The 21641-nt window shown below is 41.0% G+C and overlaps 1 protein-coding gene across 1 annotated transcript; it reads right to left on the minus strand.

Moving 5' to 3' along the window:
- Positions 1-2106: 2106 nt before the first annotated feature.
- HMGA2 (high mobility group AT-hook 2) lies at positions 2107-20892 on the minus strand. The gene is made up of 4 exons (XM_044422919.1): positions 20761-20892; positions 18005-18091; positions 3073-3123; positions 2107-2157 (listed from the first exon to the last, which is right to left on the minus strand). Exons 1-4 carry the CDS (start codon positions 20890-20892, stop codon positions 2107-2109), a joined length of 321 nt encoding a protein of 106 aa, XP_044278854.1.
- Positions 20893-21641: the final 749 nt, after the last annotated feature.

Genomic DNA, 21641 nt, shown 5'->3' on the forward strand with positions numbered 1-21641 from the left:
ACATCATTTTTTGGAGTTAATTCTAGAAGGTGTTGTAGGCCTTCATAGAACCGGTTGACTTCAGCCTCTTCAGCACCAGTGGTTGGGGCATAGACTTGGACTACTGTGATGTTGAATGGTTTGCCTTGGATTCGAACTGAGATCATTCTGTCATTTTGGAGATTGTATCCCAGTGCAGCTTTTCCTACTCTTTTATTGACTATGAAGGCTACTCCATTTCTTCTGAGGGATTCTTGCCCGCAGTAGTATACCTGATGGTCATCTGAATTAAATTCACCCATTCCTGTCCATTTTAGTTCAGGGCAAGATGTGGCATTGGGGGACCAACATGCCAGATAAGAAGAGGGGCTAGATATCACATATACAGAGCTATCCCCTCTTCTGGTTCTTCCCCCAGTGTGATGATTCCTGGCAACCTTACCTGCTTTGGCTCTGGTAGTGCTGCTGCTGAATGCCAGGTTGGACCAGAATAAGACCTCCCTCACCCATGACTTGATTGTGGATTAGCGGATTGACCTGGCTTGCATCACTGAGATCTGGGTGGGTGAGCTGGAAGGGGTTACCCTCTCTCAGCTATCCCCTCTTGGGTATTCAGCAGAGCACCAGCATTGACATGAGGGCCAGGGAAGGGGGATGGCCATGGTGTATAAGAATATAATGCTCCCCCTCTGGGCCTCCTGTTCACTTGAGTATGGGTCTCGAGTGCTTGTGCTGGGTGCCTAAGACAGATTATGAATTCCACTGGTGTACCGCCCACATTGCTGCCCATCAGATTCCCTACCTGAACTGACAGAGGTGTTCTCAGACTTGGTGTTGAGGATCCCAAAGATGATGGTTCTGGAGGATCTTAACTTTCTGCTGAGGCTACTGTATACGGGGCGGTTCAGGACTTCATGGCTGCCTTGACAGCCATGAGGCTATCTCAACATGTTACAAGTCCAACTCATGTAAAAGGACACACTCTTGATCTAGTTTTCTCGACTGGGCAGGAAGATGGTGATCTGGAAGTGGGCAAATTGGATATGGAGCGAGGTATCACCAATATGCATAGGGCACTTAGCTCTACCCCAGTTTTTCATCAAACCCAGGTAAGGCAGTCTGAATCAGTGCCTGAACACTGGATTGGGTAAGGGCCCGCTAACTGAGACTCAATCCAGACAAAATGGAAGTGCTGTTAGTGGTTGGGTCCTCTGTCCAGTTAGGTGATATTCCACCTGTTCTAGATGGGATTGCACTCCCCTAAAGGACAAAGTTAGAGGGTGCCCCTGGACTCAGAGTTGTCATTTGAGGTACAAGTAAACTTGGTCGCATAGAACCTTTTATCAGCTTAGGCTGATATACCAACTACAGCTGTACCTGGACAGAGATAGCCTCTCCCTTACAGTTATCCATGCTTGGGTAATCTCTCATTTTGATTACTACAATGCACTGTATGTGGACCTGCCTTTGAAAATGGTACAGAAACTTCAGCTGATCCAAACCAGGGTAGCAAGACTGTTAATGGAACTCATTTGCAAGAACATATTACACCAGTCCTCTTCCAGCTTCACTGGCTGCCAATTGGAAGTCTGGGCCTAATTTAAAGTGTTAGTACTAACATTCAAATCCTAAACAGCCTGGGGTCAGGTATGTGAATGACTGCCTCATCCCCTATATAGCTACTGGACCCTGAGGCCACCTTTGGGGGTCCTTCGGGTTGCTACCAGAAGAAGGGCCTTTTCGGTTGTGGCACTCCAGTTGTGTAATGAGCTCCCCAAAGAGGTTGCACCTGGCCCCTATTTTGTATTCTTTTCAGTGCCAGGTGAAAATCTTTTTATTTTCCCTGCATTTTAACCTTTTAATTTTGAACCCCATGTTTTAGTATTGCATTTCATTCTGTATTGTTGCTATGCTACTATGCCAATTCAATTGCTACTATGATTTTGTTGTTTTTAGATTAATTTTATCTTAATGCACACATTTTTTAATTTTTTGTTAACTTTGGTTAACCACCCAGAAAGCCATGGCTACTGGACAGTATAAAATGAAATAAATAAATAATAAAATATTATGAGACAAAGGAGTTTTGTTTATCAACCTTATCTTTGGATACACTACACCTGAATTTTATCCTCTTTCATAATCACTTTCTGATGCCTGATAACCACCCCCCTTAACCTTTGTAACCAATTTGCCCAATGAATTATCTCAGTGTAACCCTTATGCTTTTTTTTGTTATGTTTAAAGGAAGAGTTGATGTTCACTCATGCAGATAAGGTTCACCTAAGTATTTCCTCTCAACAAACAGTAGTAAAGTGTCTTTGAGCAAACTGCCAGAGTCTAAAGGTAAGCAGGTTGTGATAACTCCTCATATGCATTAACTCTTACTGATTTTATTCACAGCTGCTTCAAGTTGCTATGGGCTGCACGCAGGAGGCTTCCAATGGATCTTTCTACACACAGACACAGTCCAGAATTTGTGGCCCAGTGCCCTGGTGTTACTGCTGCTTCATCACTGCGGAAATGCCATGCAGCTCATTCCTTTTCCCTCCAGCACAACTGTCACAAGTACAAAGCGGTGAAGAGACAATCCTGTCCAGAGGACTCCAAGGACGAGGGAAAGCAGTTATGGAGATAACTGCCCAGAGAAAGTGATAGCAGCAAGAATGAGGAGGGATGATAACAGGTGCTTGTCAGGCACACAATCTCTGTCCTTGGCCAGCACAAGAAAAAACATACACCCTACAAAGACAAAGGAAACAGGCACACAGCCCGGCCCTGTGTGGGTGCATGGGGCAGAAAAACGAGATCACTCAGACAGGCAAGTCAAGGGAGCGAGTGCCGTCCTTCTGTGCAGCTATTACTCTCCAAATTATTAATAATTGTAATTATGTAGACAACAGCATTTTTGGAGATGCATTTCTCCCACTCCCCAATTGTGATAACCACTGATGTGGGGCCTGGATTCACTAGAAGAAAAATCAAATTGAGAAAAGCAACAGACACAAATAAAACAACTGCCTTCTTTAAAGTTAATTTGCTATGTTTTGAAGGGTGTAAAGAAAAAGTAAAGCCTTTAAATGCAATGCTTACCCATTTCCTGGGCCTGCCTCTTGGTCGTTTTTCTCCAGTGGCTTCTGCTTTCTGTAAAAACAAAATACAGTTCCAAAATATCTGTAATTAACACTATATTCCTTTTTTAGACAATTCTGTTATTTTGGGTAATGACTGCATATTTCCTGCAACTGTATTCATTTTATTTATCTATTGATTAGATGAGAGACACCAAGAAAAATCACTTTGTTAACTATCTTTTGCTCTCTTGCCTTCTCCCTTATGGAGAAATGCTGCTCCCATCCTTTCATAAAATAGACTGAGAACCTCTTTGTTTAAGGAAGGAAAAGCTTTTAAAAAAAATGATAGATTATTCACTGTGTTCTTCATGTGTCTAGACTACTGATAAGAATGTATGGAAAGCAAATCAACATACTTGACAAAGACTATCCTTTGGACATATCTGTTTAAAGAACTTGCCTTTGTTTTGTGGGCCAAAACAAACTGAAAATGTTAGTAGTGGCAGCTAACACAAAAGAACTGGAGCCTGGGGGACTCTAGGAAAACGCAGAAACATACTATCTATCCCCAAGTCAGATGCTGACCGCTCAGTGCATTTTGGGTATACATTCATGATCAGTTCATACTCATTAATTTCAGCTGCTCTGTCTTTCTCACCCATCCACTCCATGTTTTATGTTAAGTATGGACACTAGTTGTCATCAGAGTATAAAAATACGGTCTATTAGTTATTTTAGATTCATTCTCAAATAAAAAGCTGAACTCTTGCATGTAAGCAAATTCATGATCTGCACTGTGCCTTCACAGTTTCACTTGCAATTATGGCCAGAAATCATACTCATAACTGGAAGAAAATCAGAAGTATTCAAAAAAGTATTAATACCTAGCAAAACCCACAGACCTACCATTCTCTGGTTATCCAGCACCAAATCTCCCTGACTGCAATGGCTCGCAATCCCAGTTGAATGAGCATCGCAACAGCCCCTAATATAGCACTTTCTTTTAATAAAGATTGCAACAGCCCTGTAGCACCATTAACCTCTTACAGAGGCAATAATAAGGGTAGGCACAAGAACAGTAGTTTGGGTAACCACATCTGATGAGTAAAGATTTTAACTGGATGTGAAGCTCAAGCTGTTGATTATTAACTGCTTGGGGAAGTACTTACCTCCTTAAATATGAGCAACAAGGGTAAGAATAGGCCAGGTTGGATTGTAACTTTCTATAAAAGTGATAGGCAACTTCTGGAGGTGCAGGGACTATTTTTACCCTTAGCCCTTCCCACTTGTCAAACCATATTCTGAAGGGAGTCGAGGGCAGAGGAAACAAAATTGCCAGTGTGCTGCCAAATATCAGTGGCAAACCAGTCATTTAGCCTGCCTGCATCTCTGTAGTGCCTAAAGGACCTAGTTTAGCCTGCAGACAAGCTAAATTTGACCATTCAGGTATTGCATAGATGCTACAGAAACAAATTTTCTCTCAATTTTTTAAAAACAAAAGGACAACAGAGGAGAAATGGAAATAGCGATAACTGCATGTGGCCCAGGATGTTCCTGGTGCCTACACCTGTTTTATAAACTTGCAGTTTATGTAGCAAAAAAATTAATAGACCAAAATGTTTAAGACTCAGAAGCAAAAATGTTGGGATTAAAAAAAAAAAAAAATCTCCACCTGAGCTTAGATTTTCTAAGGCATAACAATGCATTGGATTTAATGCTGTTTCTCTTTTGGCTTCTGAGACTTTTTGAGGCATTCTGCAGTTACATTTTCAAGATTTTCTCCACAACTGGGAGATTTAGAAATTTCCTTTTACTCCCTTTACAGCTGTGATTAACACAGTTTTATCATACATCTCACAATTTTAGGCTTTAAGAAATCCCATATAATCCCAGTAGTGCCTATACTCTGTAATTAATAGTGTGTGCATGTGTTTTCGTTTTTCCTTTGGGAATCTATCATCTTAACGTATCCGTTACTTATTGGCAAATCTTTGTACATGGCTATGCCATGTAAAGGGAATTCCACTAAAAGCTGGGAAAATACTGCAGCTACTTTCCCCTACCCCTTGAAGCTATAAATGTAGCCAAATATCTTCATCACATCACAAAGAAGAAATGTGTGAAAATATAAAATTCACACTATTGAAGGGCAAAATTATCACTTCAAACCTGTTAAAAAGGCAACTTCCTCTTTAATCATTAATACCAGTGAATACTGTAAGATGAAACTTTCTTGGGATAATACAGTAAAACATCTCAGGCTGCCTACATAAGGAAACATATCTGTGCTTGAGTTATAGCCAGCATTCCAATGTATGGCCTCGAATACTACAGTAAGCACACCATGCATTTTATCCAGTCTAGCCAATTCCACTAGCATAAACCTCATGTTTAACCTTGCACAAATGTCAAATCAAATCTAGTAAACTGATTCTACCAAGCTGTTGTACCACTCATTACAACTTCATTAACGCAACTTTTGCATTTTTTTTCTCTAGAAGAACATTGCATACAACACCTCGGTAGGTTGAACTTAAACTTCATAGCCAATCCTCTAGACTCCCCATGTCGGTCAGACAATCTCTGGTTATCTGAAGCAAATGGGTTATATAGAAGGCAGATCCTGCAAACACCATGATTATGCTTCTTGATGTCTATCTGAAATATATACATTCTTGACTACCCCATGCAACTTGACTGTTATGTCAACAAGTCATCTCCAAGTTATGGTAACCCACAAAGGAGCACCTCCAAAATGTCCTGTCCTTGACAACCCTCATTAGCTCTTGTGAAGCCTGGTACTTTCTTTACTGATCTCATATCTGGTGTTTCTCTTCTTCTGCTTTTGACTTTCCTTTGACAATGGTCTTCTAATGTTAGATACATCTGAAGTAAAACAGCCTCAGTTTCATTGGTTTTGCTTGCACGGAATGTTCTGGCTTGATTTGATCTAGGACTCACTTTTTATCTTTCGGTTGGTCCAGGATATTCACAAAGCTCTGCTCCAGCACCATGATTCAAATTTTCTTCCTGTCAACTTTCTTCACCGGCAAGCTTTAAAATCTATTCATAATGTTTGGGAATACAATAGTGTGGATGATCATGGCTTTGGTCTTTAGTGAAATGTCTTTAGAGTTTTCTAGTTCCTTCAAAGTCACAATCTTCTAATTTCTTGGCTTCAGTCTCAGTTTGAGAGTATATAACATTTCTCCCAATTTCTATTTCTTTGAAACTCTCAGATGCATCTAAGGTACTCAAATATTGTTATCACAACTGGACCTGCACTCACACTGAGAACTGAGCCTGACATTACTTCCCAATTTCAAGGCAATTCTGGAAAAGCCTTACAATCTATCTTTATTATTCCTTTTGTACATGAGCAATATGGGGGAAAGAGGGTAGCTTCGGAAGGAAACATGAGGAATTTAATCTTTACAAATTCCAATATCTGGTCTACTGGGCGTCTTCCAGATCAATGTAAAATTAGTTATCCATGGACTTTCACACTTTGAGTATGTTCTCACATAGTTCTTAGCTCAGAAAGGTATTAACTGTTTTAAATACTTATTTTGAGATAAAATAAACTTAACACACATATTTAAATGTGCCTTTTTGTGCTGAATTTTTAAAACCTCCATATCACTGCAGAAATGGAGTAGAATGTACCAATGGTGGAACACATCCAAAAATGACATGGAGAAGAAACAGTCCCCAAAGAGGTCCGCCTGGCACCGTCGTTACTGGTTTTTCGGCGCCAGGTAAAGACCTTTTTATTTAAACATCATTTTAATTGTTAAAACATATGATCTGGCCAGGGCAACTTCTTCTTCCTTCTCTTTCTCCTCCTATATTTTTATTTACTTAATTTATACTGATAATTTTAATTCTTATATTTGTAAATGAATGTATTTTTTGTATTTTGTATTAAATGGTAATTTATTATGTGCTATTGTATTTCATTGTATTTTATCGTGTTGTAAGCCGCCCCGAGGTTTCGGCAAGGGGCGGCATAGAAATGTAATAATAATAATAATTATTATTATTATTATTATTATTATTTATCCATGTTAAAGTCTACGCCCTTCTGTATGCACAGCCAACTTAGCCAGCAATTGTATTGGCCCATATTTTATGGGGCTACAGTCCAACATCCTCTCTACCATTTTAAGTTATTTTAGGGAGCTCCTCTCAGACAACACACAGCATCATGCCCCATAAAAATATTGCCGTGGAAGACTGCTTCACAGTTAGGCCAGCCCCTTTGGAGCCTTCTGTATTACAGGTTTTCATAAGTTTTACAGGTATGTACCTGGAAGAGTTAGAACTTCACAGAAACAAAGCGATCAAACTACCTGTTCTAGTGAAGGGATCAGTTCCCAAATAATTATAAAATCTGGCTTTGCATTCTTAAAAAAAAACAAGAACAAAACTTAACAATTACAAAAGAAAGGAGAGGCACACAAGGAAGCCCAAACACAGATTTTGCTTCTAAAGGTACCTTTAATACTCTAAGACAGGTGTTGTCCCAAATGCCACATCTCTCTCTCTCTCTTAGGTTGCAGGAAAAAATGTAATTCAGAAATTTCTCACTTGAATCAAACAACTGTATTACGTGTTAAAAATGCACATGCTTAGAGAGATACAGCATTTTACTGACATTTTAGTAAACCTTACAAGAGCCCCGTTAGGTAGTCTGTACTACTACAATACCAGAGCTGTGCACAAATGACTTCCTGAAATTATCAACTCTATTTGTAGATAGTTGGCTAGCCCTTCTCTCTTGACACCACATCATGGGGTCAAGAATAGGACCATGCTCCCCTGGCTCCTCCTGGCACCCAGACCCTGCTGGCTCCCAGAATCTGCCTGAACAGCTGAAGATGGTGACCTTGAAATAAGCTCTTCCTCCTCGGCTATCTCTGTGTTATCTAATGTTTCCTTACATAGGAGCCTGCCCGGATCTTAAGATCATCTGTGGAGGTCCTCCTCCAAGAGCCTTCCTTGACGCAGGTAAGAAGGGCTGTTACAAGAAGGGCCTTTTCTGCTGCAGCACGCCAATTATGGAACTTGCTGCCCAGAGAGGTGTGCCTGGTGTCAGCACTTTATTTGTTCCAGCATCAGGCCAAAACCTTTTTATTTACCCAATTTTTAAATTGTTAAGTAGTATTTTAATTACTTTAGCATCAAGTACGGGTATTAAGTTTTTAATTGTTTTACTGATTGGTTTTTTTAAATGTGTAAACTGTCATGAAATTTTCAATGAATGGCAGTATTGAAAATGTTTAAATTTTAAATACTATGTCTGCAGACCTCATTCCCGAGGCCACACTATCCTCATCCAAAGAGTCAGGGCCACCCCAGCCCTGAAACATGTACCAAGAACCGGCTCTTTCATTCGCAACAGGGAATGCTGCACCTTGAAGCAAAAAAAAAATCCCAACTTCCAGTATAAACTGATGGGAACTGGGTTGGCTGTGGCTGGCCAAGTAAGGGATCTTCATGTTATGTTGAACAGTTCAATGAAAATGTCAACCCAGTATGAGACTGCTGTGATAAAGGGAAAGTCCATGTTGGGCATAATTAGTAAAGGCAGTGAAAATAGAACTGCCAATATCATACTGCCTTTATACAAGTCTATGGTTTGACTGTACTTATAATACTGTGTACAGTTCTGATCGGAGCACCTGAATAAGGATATAGTTGAGTTGGATAAAGTGAAGACAAGGGCAGCTAAAATTATCAAGGGGTTAGATGTTAGACTGATTCCCCTACGTGGAACAGTTCCAATGATGGAGGATGTTTAGCTTAGGGAAAAGGAAAGGAGGTAGATGATAAAGGTGTATGGGAATCATGCATGATGTGGAGAAGTGGATAAGAAAGTACTTTTCTCCCTCTCTCATAATATATGAGGTCCCAGGGTCATTCCATGAAGATGATTGGTGGGTGATTCAAAACAGATAAAAGGAAGTATCGCACCACACAGCTGAACCATCTCTCCTCCATCAGATAGAGTGATAGTCACAACTGCAATGTCTTTAATAGGCAACTGAAAAAATTCATGGAGAAGGCTATCAATGTCTACTAGTCCTGATGGATGGATATATGATATCTCTAGGATCAGAGGCAGTACACCTGTGTACACCAGGTGCTAACAAACTTGGGTGGGAGTGTGCTATAACACTCATAATCAGCTTGCAGAAGCCTGTGGGAAGCTGGTTTGACCAATGTGAACAATGGTGGATCAGAAGCTCCTTTGGTGTGATCCCGCACAGCTTTACAGCTTCTTTTCCCTATCATTTATAAGAATGTTTCTGGTGTGGAGAGTGGTTTTGTTTTGTTTTGGTACTGCTACTGCAAGCAGCAACAGTTTCAACTGAGTGGGCAGCCTGGCCCAATTTTGCATCCTCCAAAATACCACATCCCTAGCATTCAAGGCATTGAGGGAGGAGAAGTACAACCACAAAAAAATAATAAAGAAAGTTATTTGGAGAAGCCTCTTGACAAGCAGGGTTTCTTCAGAGGGAGGGGAGTTTTTAAAAAATGAACATTTTAGGACTTTCCTGAGAAAAATTATTTGAGGAATTTTGGCTGTGCTCTGGCTGTCCTTCATGGTGCAGCACCTTCTCTGAAGGTCTTCCAAACGCTGAAGTTCTAAGGTGTAACTGTAGGTGCACCTTGTCTCTAATGCAGGTGCTGATTACACCCGTCTTCCTGAAAGCCATGTCGTTGGGGGTGGGGGGGGCAGAGTATTGTCTTTAGCCCCATAGAGGAGCCGAAGCAAAAATCTGACCTCCTATTTACTGAAAATGTTTTTTTCTCCAAGAAAGAGGTTTCCATTTAACTGCTTCATTCTCAGGGCATTTTGTAATTTATTTTGAATTTATTTTGGTATTGCTTTTGACCATACCTAATCACTACGGGGTAGCTAAGGGTCCTGCCTGTGTTTTTCTTTCTATTACACACTTCTCTATTGCTCAACAGTCTTTCAGATCACTTTTTGATCTGAAAAGCCTGTGGGAGGAATTACCTTGTGATATCTTCCCCTGGGCAGGAAGTGCAGAAATCTAAGGAGGCTGCCAGCTGCCAGAGAAATGATTGTACAATGAAAGACAGTTGTGCACATTTCTTGGTCACTGCACAAGAATTCTCAATCCAGCCCATGAGAATGTCTCTGAAATTTCTTCACCTTTAAATGCCTTTTCCATCAAAGTGAATGAGTATGGTTGAAAAAATAGATGGGAGGAATTTTCATCACAGTACTATAAAATACTACTGTGGGAAGGCTGAGCCCAAAACTCAATAATTTGACCAAGGGCATGGAGTGAGTCCATGCCTAAAGTAAGCTTTTACCTCAAAAGAGATTTAAAACTGTGATTTATTTTGTTGCTTCATCTCAACTCTGCACAGATGACTGTTTTTCAAGATACTTCTAAGATAATCCCAGCAGTGATTAGCAGCTTTCCTGCCAAATAATAGTGCCTGAGTAAAATATTCTCTTTACCTTGAAGTGTACCTTCCAAACAGCTTTTTCTCAGATGAATGACAAAGCCAGTACTATATTCCTATTTTCAGTGCTTTGATGTGGAAAGATGTAATAAATAGAAAAGTTTTACAGAATAATAGTGGTATGCCTTCTCTGAAAGGCAAGTGATCCAATTCTATGCATATTTACTTGGAGTTGAGTCTCAGTGTAGAAAGGATGACACTCTTAATGCATATAGATTTGTGCATGAATCAAACTGAGATTTTCTTCCAAGTAAATAGTTTTCAGAAATACAGGGGGGAAATCCACAACTACAAACAGTAAAGGCAAAGTTGCTGTGAGATGAGACTAATTTTCCATCTGGAACTATTTTTTCAAAATATATATAATTTGGGCTGTGTCGGAAAACATCACTGGTTCTTAAACATTAAAGCCATTAGAAATAACCAATTACTTAACTGCAGTACATCCAAGTCTTTTCTCATATAATTTTATTTTAGACAAGAATGAGATAAACATAAAAATGCATTTTTCCTAGAGAAAGAGAAACCAATTAAAATGTATTTTATACATTTATTCTGCATCCATGTTTTTCCAGACTGAGGGGCAGTTCCAGACAGAATAGGTAATTCTTTCAAGAAAATTCAGGAATCTTTTAAGGGAGCTGTGGGTTGCAAAAAGTCTGGGACTTCCTGTGTTTTACATTTCATTTTTTTTTTTTTTCCTTACAGAAGGGAAGTCCTTACATCAGTAATATTTGATGATGCAATTAGAGATGGCATAGGTGAAGCCACTTGCAAGGCTAAAGGCTGACCCAGATCTGGCTCAGCTCTTGAAACTTTGTCCTGATCAACATTTCCAAAGGAAAAGCCTCTGCAAGATCTGTTTAGGTATATACTTGCAGAATACTCACAGCTCAGCACTTCTTTGAACCAGAAGCTCACACCTACTGCTGGCAAACTATTGCTTTTGCTTAGCCATAAACTACAGAATTTTAAACCAGGGGAGAGGGGGGGATTCTGCTAGTTCTTATTTAGAAGCAAACTGATGCAACTTACAGTAGTTGACGAAAAGAGAGATGGAGCAGTCTCCACAAAATCTGAGGTACTCAAATAAATTTAAAGCATTACTGAGAAAAGGCCATCAACCAAGCCCAGCCATTTCACTTTGAACATTATAAAACGTACCACCGGCATCATACACAATAGTAGCAGCATTAGGGTAGCAGTAGCAATAGTGTCTGAGGTCAACTTCAACCTTCTACACTGATAGTACCACCACTTCAGCAATCATTAGCTAGACCCTAGGATTTGTGTCCCTGCCAAAACCTCTGTCCTCTCTGTAAACTAAATTACAAGTCATAAAGAATATCCATGGCAATCTATACTTGCTTAACCAATGCAATCTGTTGTCTAACTCTATTGACAACCTGATCAAGAATAATCGGTGTAGTTTCTGATTGCTGCATCACTGCATGTGATTGAACATGACCAGGCATGTCTTTAGTCATGTAACATACTTTCTTGTTAACTGGAGGAAGCAAAAAGGGAAAGAATGTTTATTAGATACACCATCCTTTTGGAAACAAACAAGCGGCTTTGGCAGACATCATTTCAAGTGACTCATAACTTGCCTAGGTTTGAGAGAAAGATCTAGCCTGAATAACTTGTGAGCTGAACCTTCTAACACAGGGGTCCTCAAACTTTTTCACCAGGGGGCCAGTTGAAAGGTGCTGGGGCCGGGCGCGGGCCAAAAAGGAGATGCCGGCGGTGCGCGGGGGCGGCATGTGTGGGGCACGAGGTGAGGCAAGGCACGGGCGAGCATGCACGTGGCAAGGAGACGAGGCAAGGTGGGGGCGGGCACGCGGCGCGAGGCGGGCGCACGAGGCACCAGCTTGCTTGCTTGCTTGGAGATCGTTTTCTCCGAGTGAGCAGACCGCTGCCTCCCCACGTGCGGGGTGAAGTGGGCAGTGGCAGGTATTCGGTGGGCACGTGCGCAGCGGGTCCTAATGGGCATGGCGGACCGGATAAATGGTCATAGCAGGCAGGATCCAGCCCCTGGACCGTAGTTTGAGGACCCATGTTCTAACATAAAGAAAATGGTTGCTATCATTTAAATATAGTCAGGAGGTACACTAAGAATACATAATCATAGTAACACAAACCTTAGCAGAATAGCACAGATAGTGGAGTGCAAACTTAGGTAATCTTCTGCAGTCTGTCTAGTGAGTTTGTGGATCAATGGTCTGGTCAGATCCACTGATGCACTTTCCATTGGTCATTTCTATAGTCAACATGTCCATTGCGTGAAAACTTTTTGTGAATCAGTGGCAAGGCATAAGGCCTCAAGTCACAGGATCACGCTGTTCAGAACATACTATTTGGCAATCCATAAAAGTCAAATATATTGATTCACCAATAGCCCTATGGGGAAAGAGATACATGATACTACAGAAACTGCATTATCAGAAGTCCTATAACTGGTACTCGTACATGAAGAACGTACATCAACACACACTGAAGCAGTCAAAGAGCAACTTTAGCATACACACAATTTTTCTGCACATTTACTAAACCATATTTCTGTTGATGGTTGATAGATTTTCAGCAGTGTGCTGTAATTAAAAACTGCACGTGCCAAAGCAATCACATGACTGGTTTCACCATCCACCAAACTTTGCAGTCATCTGCTCAGCCCCATGTGGTCTACTTGCCCACATGAGCATAGCAGCCGGCACAGTCAGCTACAAAGACAAACCAAAGCTCAAGTACTGCTTGGGTCTAACATTCAGCGATAACCCAAAAGTTATCAGTTTTATAAAAAGTTCCAGTTAAATCTTAAAAATCAATCTGGCAGCATTCTACAACAAGCTGCAAAACAGATCTTTCTTGGTGTAAATATAACATGTTAATAGGGCTGAACCAGAGAAGTTCTCCGCTACTAAAAGAATAGCAGGGACTGGGACAGATAAAAGTCATGCCAATCTGCCACAATATGTCTGCATATATGACCACAGTGATGGGGACTGGCTTCTTTTGCTACCCCAACTAAAGGAACATAATGTGCCTGATCCTGCCTAACCTTGGCTGCTAAGCAGGGTCTGATTGAGCAAGAGGTTGCACCCAATCACCTTCTAGGCCTCTTCCAACTGTATGATTCTATGATTCACCTGTGATTATAGCTCTTATGTTATATAATGAACATTACTTTACAAAAGCGCCATTGATTTTAACAAAAGTCATTTCCAAACAACCCTGCTTCAAATTATAGCTCAAGTGTATCTCTTCATTCTAAACAATCAGTTTTCTATGCATTCTTGTTAAGCATAAATCTGAATTAAGAACAAGTAAAATCCTTACAAGCAGAACTAGAACTGTGAGATCTCTTCCGTTGCTGCAAAAAGTTGTCAACCAGCTTTCTTTATATGAAATAAGCTTCCCATCTCCAAATATTTTAAGAACAGACCTTCAAATAACATTAGAAAGGGTTTAGAGGTATAAACCTCTCAGTAAGAACAGCTACTAAACATACAAGTACAAACACTTCTTTTTCAGTTGTCTTTTGCTTGTTATATCCATGTTCGATTTCTGCAGAAAAAGGCCCACAAACAATATTGTTGCTTCTAAAATACCTTCAGATTATTTGATTTAGTTGTGGATTTTATATGACTGTTTTTACAGGCCTACTCCTTGGAATTTGTGCAGCAGACATGAAACAAACTGCTCAGTTGATCCTCCAGCATTTTGTATGAATTGTCAAGTTTCACACTGTTAATTTCCTAACAAGCTCAATTTGTTTTTTAATGTCCCCAGGCCAGTTTTCTAAGTCCAAAAATAAACCCTATGAGTTAAGAAAGAATATCACCATGCATCAAGAAATTTAAATACACACATCAACATCCCAAGACAATCCAACAGGTTTGATGGTCTTTGCCTCTGAAATATATCAAAGCCGGTTTCACCATCTTGTGTGAATATTCTAACATTCTTGACCAGCTGTACATTTTTTATTATGATGTGTAGGATCATGTAAGAGAACACCTTATCAATTAATCACAAGTGTCTTCCTAGGCCTCCTTTGTGAACTCTAGAAGTCCATGTTTATCTTGTATGGGTATAAGCACGCTCACTCACTTTGGGAAAGAGGCCACCTTCACCAGAAATTCCTGTAATTTTTTCATGGCTTACAGATTTAACTACATATATGGTTGAATTGGTCTTAGCAATGAGCAAGCACTGCTATGTAAGGTCAAAATAAAAAATGTGTCCATTGTTTTTCATTATTTAACAGGCATGCCTCAGGAAGTTACAATCTTTTCGAAATCCTCAAAAATTAACTTTAAGAATAGCTCAAACAGTTATAAGGCAGGTGTGAGTTATCTCATGTTATACAGCACATGAAGCTGTACCTTGACCCTCAACACAACCCAAAACCAGAGATTCCTTACTTTTCACTGGTGCAGAAGTTACAATGCCATGTCGTGGTTCATATGGAACCTCTGCATTCATCCAATGTGAACATTATACTTTTCAGACAAATTATTCTCTCCATTCAAATGTATGGGACAGCTTTTGCATACAACAGAAGAACACACTCAGTATACTCAGGTCTCTAGAATTAAGCAGGCATTTGAAGCTGAGGCAATCCTAGACATTCTGTCCTTTTATTTAAAGAATTTTAAATAAAATAAAAAGACAAGGCTAACTAACTTGCAAGGCAAACACATAAACGACATAAAGAAAAGCTTCCCAGCTGGGGGTCTTAGCTGAAGGTTCACTACCTAGAGAACACCTACTAAACCCTATTCCATTGTATTTCACGGTTGCCTTGCCCCTTCACAATTCTGGACAAGTCCAATTTGTTTCAGTGGACTCTATACAAGAGGAACTCCCAGTGGCTGTGTCTATCTTTACTTTTATACAGGGTAGAATTCATTTGGTCATATTTTTGACTCAAGAAACTTAAGTCAAGAATGACTGGTATCTTTATAAGTATCAATGATCTCAATATGGATTTTGGATCTAAGTTATTATGAATAGTGTGTAACTTTGTCTTTATAAACTTATGTTATTGAACTTTAAAATTTGAAATTAAGCTGACCAGCTCCTACATCTGAGTAAATCAGTTTCATATTACAAAATGATCCTGAAAACATAGGTTAATTAATATTTCTGCCTAGGCCTGATATTGTAGGATTCAGTAGGAAACACATCCATGTATATAATTTGCTAGTTTGTTCATGTTTGTTTAAATGTATAAATATTTAAGGATCCTTGTTGCCCCAATAATTTTTACCGTAAATTACCTGAACTATTCCTAAAAGTATTTTAGGTTGAACATTTACATGTTCAAAACAATGAACCTAATTTCAGCTTTTATTAAGTTGTACAAAATGTACATCCTTAAAGCGACATGAAGACGAGGTAAGAGAATGTTACCATGACTGAAGCTTGTCTAGTCCTGCATCCTGTTCCCACTGTGGCCAGCCAATGTTTATGGAAGCCCACAAGCATGACACGAATGCAAAAGGACTCTCCCACTCATGTCTTCAATAACCAGTACAGAGTAGCATGCGGCCTCTGATACTGGAAGTGACATATAGCCATCATGAATAGGAGCCATTGATCAGCCTTATTCTCCATGAATTTATCTGACTGCCATTTAAAAATGCTAGGTTAGTAGCCATCACTGCAACTTGAATTCCATAGTTTAGCTAAGTGTTGTGTGAAGAAGCACTTCCTTTTATTTGCCCTGAATTTCCTACCAGTTAGCTTCATAGGATGAACCCAGGTTCTAAAATTAAGAGAGAACAAGAAAAATACTTCTCTTACTCTATTCCCCCACATCTTGCATAATTTTATGTTCCATTCCCACTAATTACTCACCTTATTTCTAAGTTAAAAAGCCCCAAACTTTATAACCTTTCATTGTAGGGGAGTTGCTAGAGACCCTTGACCATTTGGTTTCCTTTTTCTGCACTTTGTTGACTGAAGACTTTTTTTTAACTTTAGTTGTGGAAAAAAAGGAAAAAAGGAGGAGGGGACAAATGTAAAGAGAGCAAGGAAAGGTTTCCTGTACTGATATTCAAAGGAGTTAAAATAAAACAGACCCAAATCCATAGACTGCCCTTAAATAAAATAATATTTATTGTAAGTTGCTATGGTAATTTATAACACTGAAAACTATCAAACATAACAGGGCTAGAACCCACTAGCATCTATACTAAAAGCAAGAAAGATTTATCCAGAATAGTCTACAACCATGTTCTAAAATGCATTCTACCACATAATTTGTAACAATTAACAGTTAAGAACACACTTCCACACCAGTTGATTTGATAAGATTTTTGGTAAGATTTGGTAAGGTTTTGGTCATCATATTTGTTAGTGTGCTAGTGTTAACTAGTGTATCAGTTTTCCACAGAAACATGACTCCTGTGTTTATTTTCAAAGCTACATACAACTGTTTCTAAGTGCCACCAGTATCTTCTAGTAAACAAACAAACAAACAAAGGAATCCTTACTAGTACAGCACTGTAACTCACATTTGTGCATTTAAATAAAAACAAAAATCTCCTCCCCACCTGAAAAAAATCAAATGGGGACAAGAACAATAATCTATTAATCTATTAATATATCCCCTGCCAATCTTCAGAATAAAATGCTGGCTGAAAAGGTTTTCTCACATACTTGCCTCCTTGTGATACAGTGCTCAGTTAACCACTAAACAACACAAGATAGGCTAGTAGAGTAGTCTGGAATGTAACTCTGATCCCTATACATTTTCAGAAATATTCTATTTTCCAGTAGTACTCACTGGTTTTATTAACAGAAGAAGCACTTATTTTCCTAGGCAGTTGGACATTACTTATGACCCAATTGTTGTTGACTGCTTTTGTGATGCTCATACTGAGTTGTGAGAGGGGGCAAGATTTTGTGTAATGTGAATGAACACTTTTCATAATCTTTTCTATTATTTTTCCATGGTGTTTATTTTATATGTATTGAACTGATTATGGATGTATTGATTGGGGGGTTGGTTGTATTAATATTTTGTAGGTGTTTGTGTAGATCACATTAAATTTGCTTTCTGCAGTGAGAAGCGATGCATGAATGCCTCCCTAATTATGATAATGATAATCACCACAATATATTCACCAAAATACTTAGCTCCAGCAAATAGTTTGGGCATGATTTTAAGATGCCTGCACAATTTTAATTCTTACTGCTAGATGATCAGAATGTTCTAAATTCACAATACCATAAACTTATTTCTTCTAGTGCATAATCCTGTAAGGCATTATTTAAAACTGGGGAAACTGTCTCTCTAGGATTCTCTTACAACATTCCAGCATGAAATATTAGTAAAATGGCACAAATCCTGCAGTTCAGAGGTTAATTAAGTAAATTCCTTTGGACACTGGCTGATAGTAATGTAAGTAAATCTTTTTTCTGTGAAGTAATCTCACCTTTTGAGCTGCTTTAGAGGGACTCTTGTTTTTGCTTCCTTTAGGTCTTCCTCTTGGTCTTTTAGGAGATGGCTCTCCTGTTGGTTCCTAAACACAGGAAAACATGCTGTTGTGCAACAATTTCAACTGAGAACCTAAATACAAGCAACAACACTTAACTTGTACTTTGTAACTGCATCACATTTAATAGTGTAAGCAAATATATCAAGAGAATGGAAAAAAAACCCTTTTAATTGCATGCACTGGCTAAAATCTTCATGGTCAATGAATTGCTATGACAAAACAAGTTTGTATGTTCTTACAGTTGTGGTGACTCTTTCCAGTCCAAAATATTTAACAATGATAACGTCTGACATTTTAGTTATTCAAGACTTTTCACAAACTACCAATAGCTAATAATTTAATGTATTGACCATTAGTCATTTAATTTTCTTTTCTAATATTAGAGACGAAATATGCTGCAGATCCTCAGCATTAAAGAACTGCACACAACTTTTGTTCTCCTAAAGTTTCAAAGATAGCTATCTCTTGTTCTGTAGTTTGCACTTTACTTCCATTTGTTAAACTTAATGGAATTTTCTATATTGTGTGTGGAAAAAGACTACAGAATTTTGGCAAAATGAAAAAACAATGCAAAATTTAAAAGGTGTCTGGGATTCAAATTATAGAAGAAAAATAATTTCTCTTCTCCCAATGGCCTCTCTGTTTGACAATAAATAAAAGAGCCATTTAAATGGATATGATTAAGTGTTCAGATTTCAAATATTTATTCGCTGAATCATATGTACTAAAAGAAAAAAAATCCACATCCACTTCCAAGTATAAAACATTTCATTTGTATTACAGGATGCAGTTTGTATCCTGTACAACTAATTAGATACAGTTTGTTAAAGAATTCTAAAATTTTCTAAATGGGTAAAGTCTTTGGGCTATAATGCAATCCAATACACACCTGGCAGTATGTCCCACTGAACTTAATGGGGCTTACTTCTACGTAAGAATTCATAGGATTGCACTGTAAGTGACATTACATCCTTCCAAAAGAGTCACAACAGCAACAATGTTGAGCACTGATTGGGAGAGAAGGAAAACACATGTGGGGGGGTGTCTTTCTGTGCAATCCAGTGAAACCCTAAACATTTCATTCTCAAATCATGCACCCCACCCCACCCCCGGCTTAGTTAAAACCCCCCACACACACCCTTAGCTAAAACCAGAGTGGTACAGGCAGGGGTGGGAAAACTTGTTAAGGATAGGAAAGCTTGCAAATGCAATTGCTCAACAAAGGTAAATGCAATTGGGGTGGGGATTCAAACTGTTGCGGTTTCCCGAAGGTATTTTATTGCATTTCGGTTGAAAAAGGGAGGGGGATAAGTGGGTGGGCGCAAGACCTAGTTGGTGCTCAAACAACATCATCCCAAGCTTAAGGGAACCCCCTTTCAGAGGTGCTTTTGTATTTAAGATCCCAGATCAGTTTGCTGATCATCTGATGTGGTCCGAAGGAAATGGTTTGATACTAATGAATGAAACACCCCCCCCCCCAGCTTTAAGCCTGCGGAAGTCAGTTTTAAATGCACTTACTAGGCACTTTACTGTTCGCTACTTCCGAGGAAATGAAAATCACTACAAACAACAACAAAAACCCCTTCCAGTCTGCAGCTTCTCCGTGCGGGCTCTGCAGACCTACAATTGCGAGCTTAATTGGTTGCATCCGCAGATATTTTTTTTTTTAAAAAATCCACATCACTCCAAGGGAGTAGAAAAACCCCGGTATCCCCGCTGGCCTGTTTACTTTGAGCAGTACAAAGTATTTCTGGATTTCACACTGCCTTGGAGAGAAAGGGGGTCCTAGGATCCTAGCGCTCAGCGAGTAAACACAGCTCAGTTGAGGAAAGTGGTACAAGAAGAGAAGCGCAACCCAAAGCCAAAAAGTCACCCGCACCTCCCCAAACAGCCCGAGTTTCCCCAGAGCAAAAACAAAACAAAACAAAAACAAAACCGCCTCCAAAGTGCCAACAGTCATGCAAGATGCACTGCTGACAACAGAGGTTCCCTTTCGTACCATACAAGCGGAGAGATTTTTGGCCCCCCGCCATACCCAGGTTCAGACTTGGGGGGGGGGGATAACAAACTCCGAGGTAGGGCAGGATTGAACGGGCAGTCGTCCTCTGTAAGACCCCCCCCCATACAAAAACACACACACACGATTGAGACATAGCAAAGAGTGCGAGTTCACTTCTTCCTCCCTTTCGCTCCCTCCCCACACACTCCAGATTTAAACTGCTCGAAATGAGGCAGCGAGCGCTGGTTGGTGGGAGCGGAGCTGCTCCGCGTTAAGCAGTGCGAAAGCAGCACTCCTGGCACACAAAAGAGGAAGGCCGAGGGAAGGTTTCGCCTTTTAAAAAGCAACAAACGCGCGCGCCGCTTCCCTCCCCTTGCCAAGAGGGGTTTTTTTCCCCCCGTCTCTTCTTCTCCTTCTCCTTCCTTCCCCCTCCTCAGCACAGAACCCTCTTCCCAGTTTGCCTCTTCATGACCGGAGCTGGCGAGCAAAACGCGCCCGCCGCCGTCGCCGCCACCACACCACCACCACCACAAACACTATTTGCATGCACACACGCGCGCACACACATACACACACAAAAGCCGCCGCGGCGCTTCCTCTTTGCAGAGCACACGTGTGCGCGCCCCGTTCCCACAGACCTCCGGCTCGCTTCTAAAGCGCCGGGCGGGGGAGATCTACTGGCTCGGGTACTGACTTGGGGTTGCTTCCTGGGTCTCCCTCGTCCCCTCTTCGGCGGTTCTGTGGCGGCAGGTTGCTCCTGGGCGGCGGCGGCGGCGGCGGAAGAAGTCGAGGGCTGGCCGCCGGCTCCTTCACCTCGTGTGCTCATCGTGACTCCTCGCTCGCTGGGCTTTTTTTTCCCTCCCCCTCCGCCTCGCCTCGCCTCGCCTCGCAGCAGCAATCGCTCCCGCTCGCTCGCTCGCTCCGCGCGAGGTACCTTGAAGGAACGGGACGATTCCGAGGCGATCGCGTGGGCTCGCGCCGCCACCAGCACCACCACCGCACCGGACGTCCTGGCGCTGCCAAAAGGAGAAAGGGAGGAGGAGGAGAGGAGGAGGAGGCGATGGTGGTGGTGGTGCGGCTGATGGTGGTGGTGCTGGTGCTTGCTCTCGCTGCTGCTGCTGCTGCTGCTGCTGCTCCTGCAGCCTCCGCCGCCGCCGCTCCTGCCGAGGGAGGCGCGCGGGGGGGGGGATCCTCTTTTTACAATTTAACACCGGGATGGAAATGCAGGAAGACGGAGCAATTGACTAGTGGTGGTGGGGGGGACGCTTGGTTTTGTTTTGAGCAAAAAAAAGGGGTGGGGGCGGGCGAGCGAGCGGGAGAGAGACCGAAGCTCTCGAAATGCTTGGAAAGAGAGAGCGAGAGCAGGAAGGGTGGGTGGGTGTCTGGGTGGGCGGGAGACCTTCTTCTTCTTAGGAGTGGAAAGCAAGTGGGGGCTCCGCAGCGCTTCGGTGGGATCGGCAGCCACTCGAGCTAAAGCGAAGACGCATTGGAAAGAAGCGTATGAGCGCCTTTCGACTGGACTGGAATTGGATCATGCACGTAGTTGGCCGCGCGAGATACCCAGATCGTTGGGGA

This window comes from Varanus komodoensis, unplaced genomic scaffold (assembly GCF_004798865.1).
Source record: "Varanus komodoensis strain SLA01 unplaced genomic scaffold, ASM479886v1 scaffold13_1, whole genome shotgun sequence".
Lineage (NCBI taxonomy): Eukaryota > Metazoa > Chordata > Lepidosauria > Squamata > Varanidae > Varanus > Varanus komodoensis.

Excerpts from the sequence above, each read along its gene's own strand:
- HMGA2 (XM_044422919.1), bottom strand. The coding sequence starts at position 20,892 with ATGAGCACACGAGGTGAAGGAGCCGGCGGCCAGCCCTCGACTTCTTCC. Across the intron at positions 18,092-20,760 it reads GACCCAGGAAGCAACCCCAA|GAACCAACAGGAGAGCCATC; the intron begins GTCAGTACCCGA and ends TCCTGTGTTTAG. Across the intron at positions 2,158-3,072 it reads GAGGCAGGCCCAGGAAATGG|GTTAAGGGGGGTGGTTATCA; the intron begins GTAAGCATTGCA and ends TTGGTTACAAAG.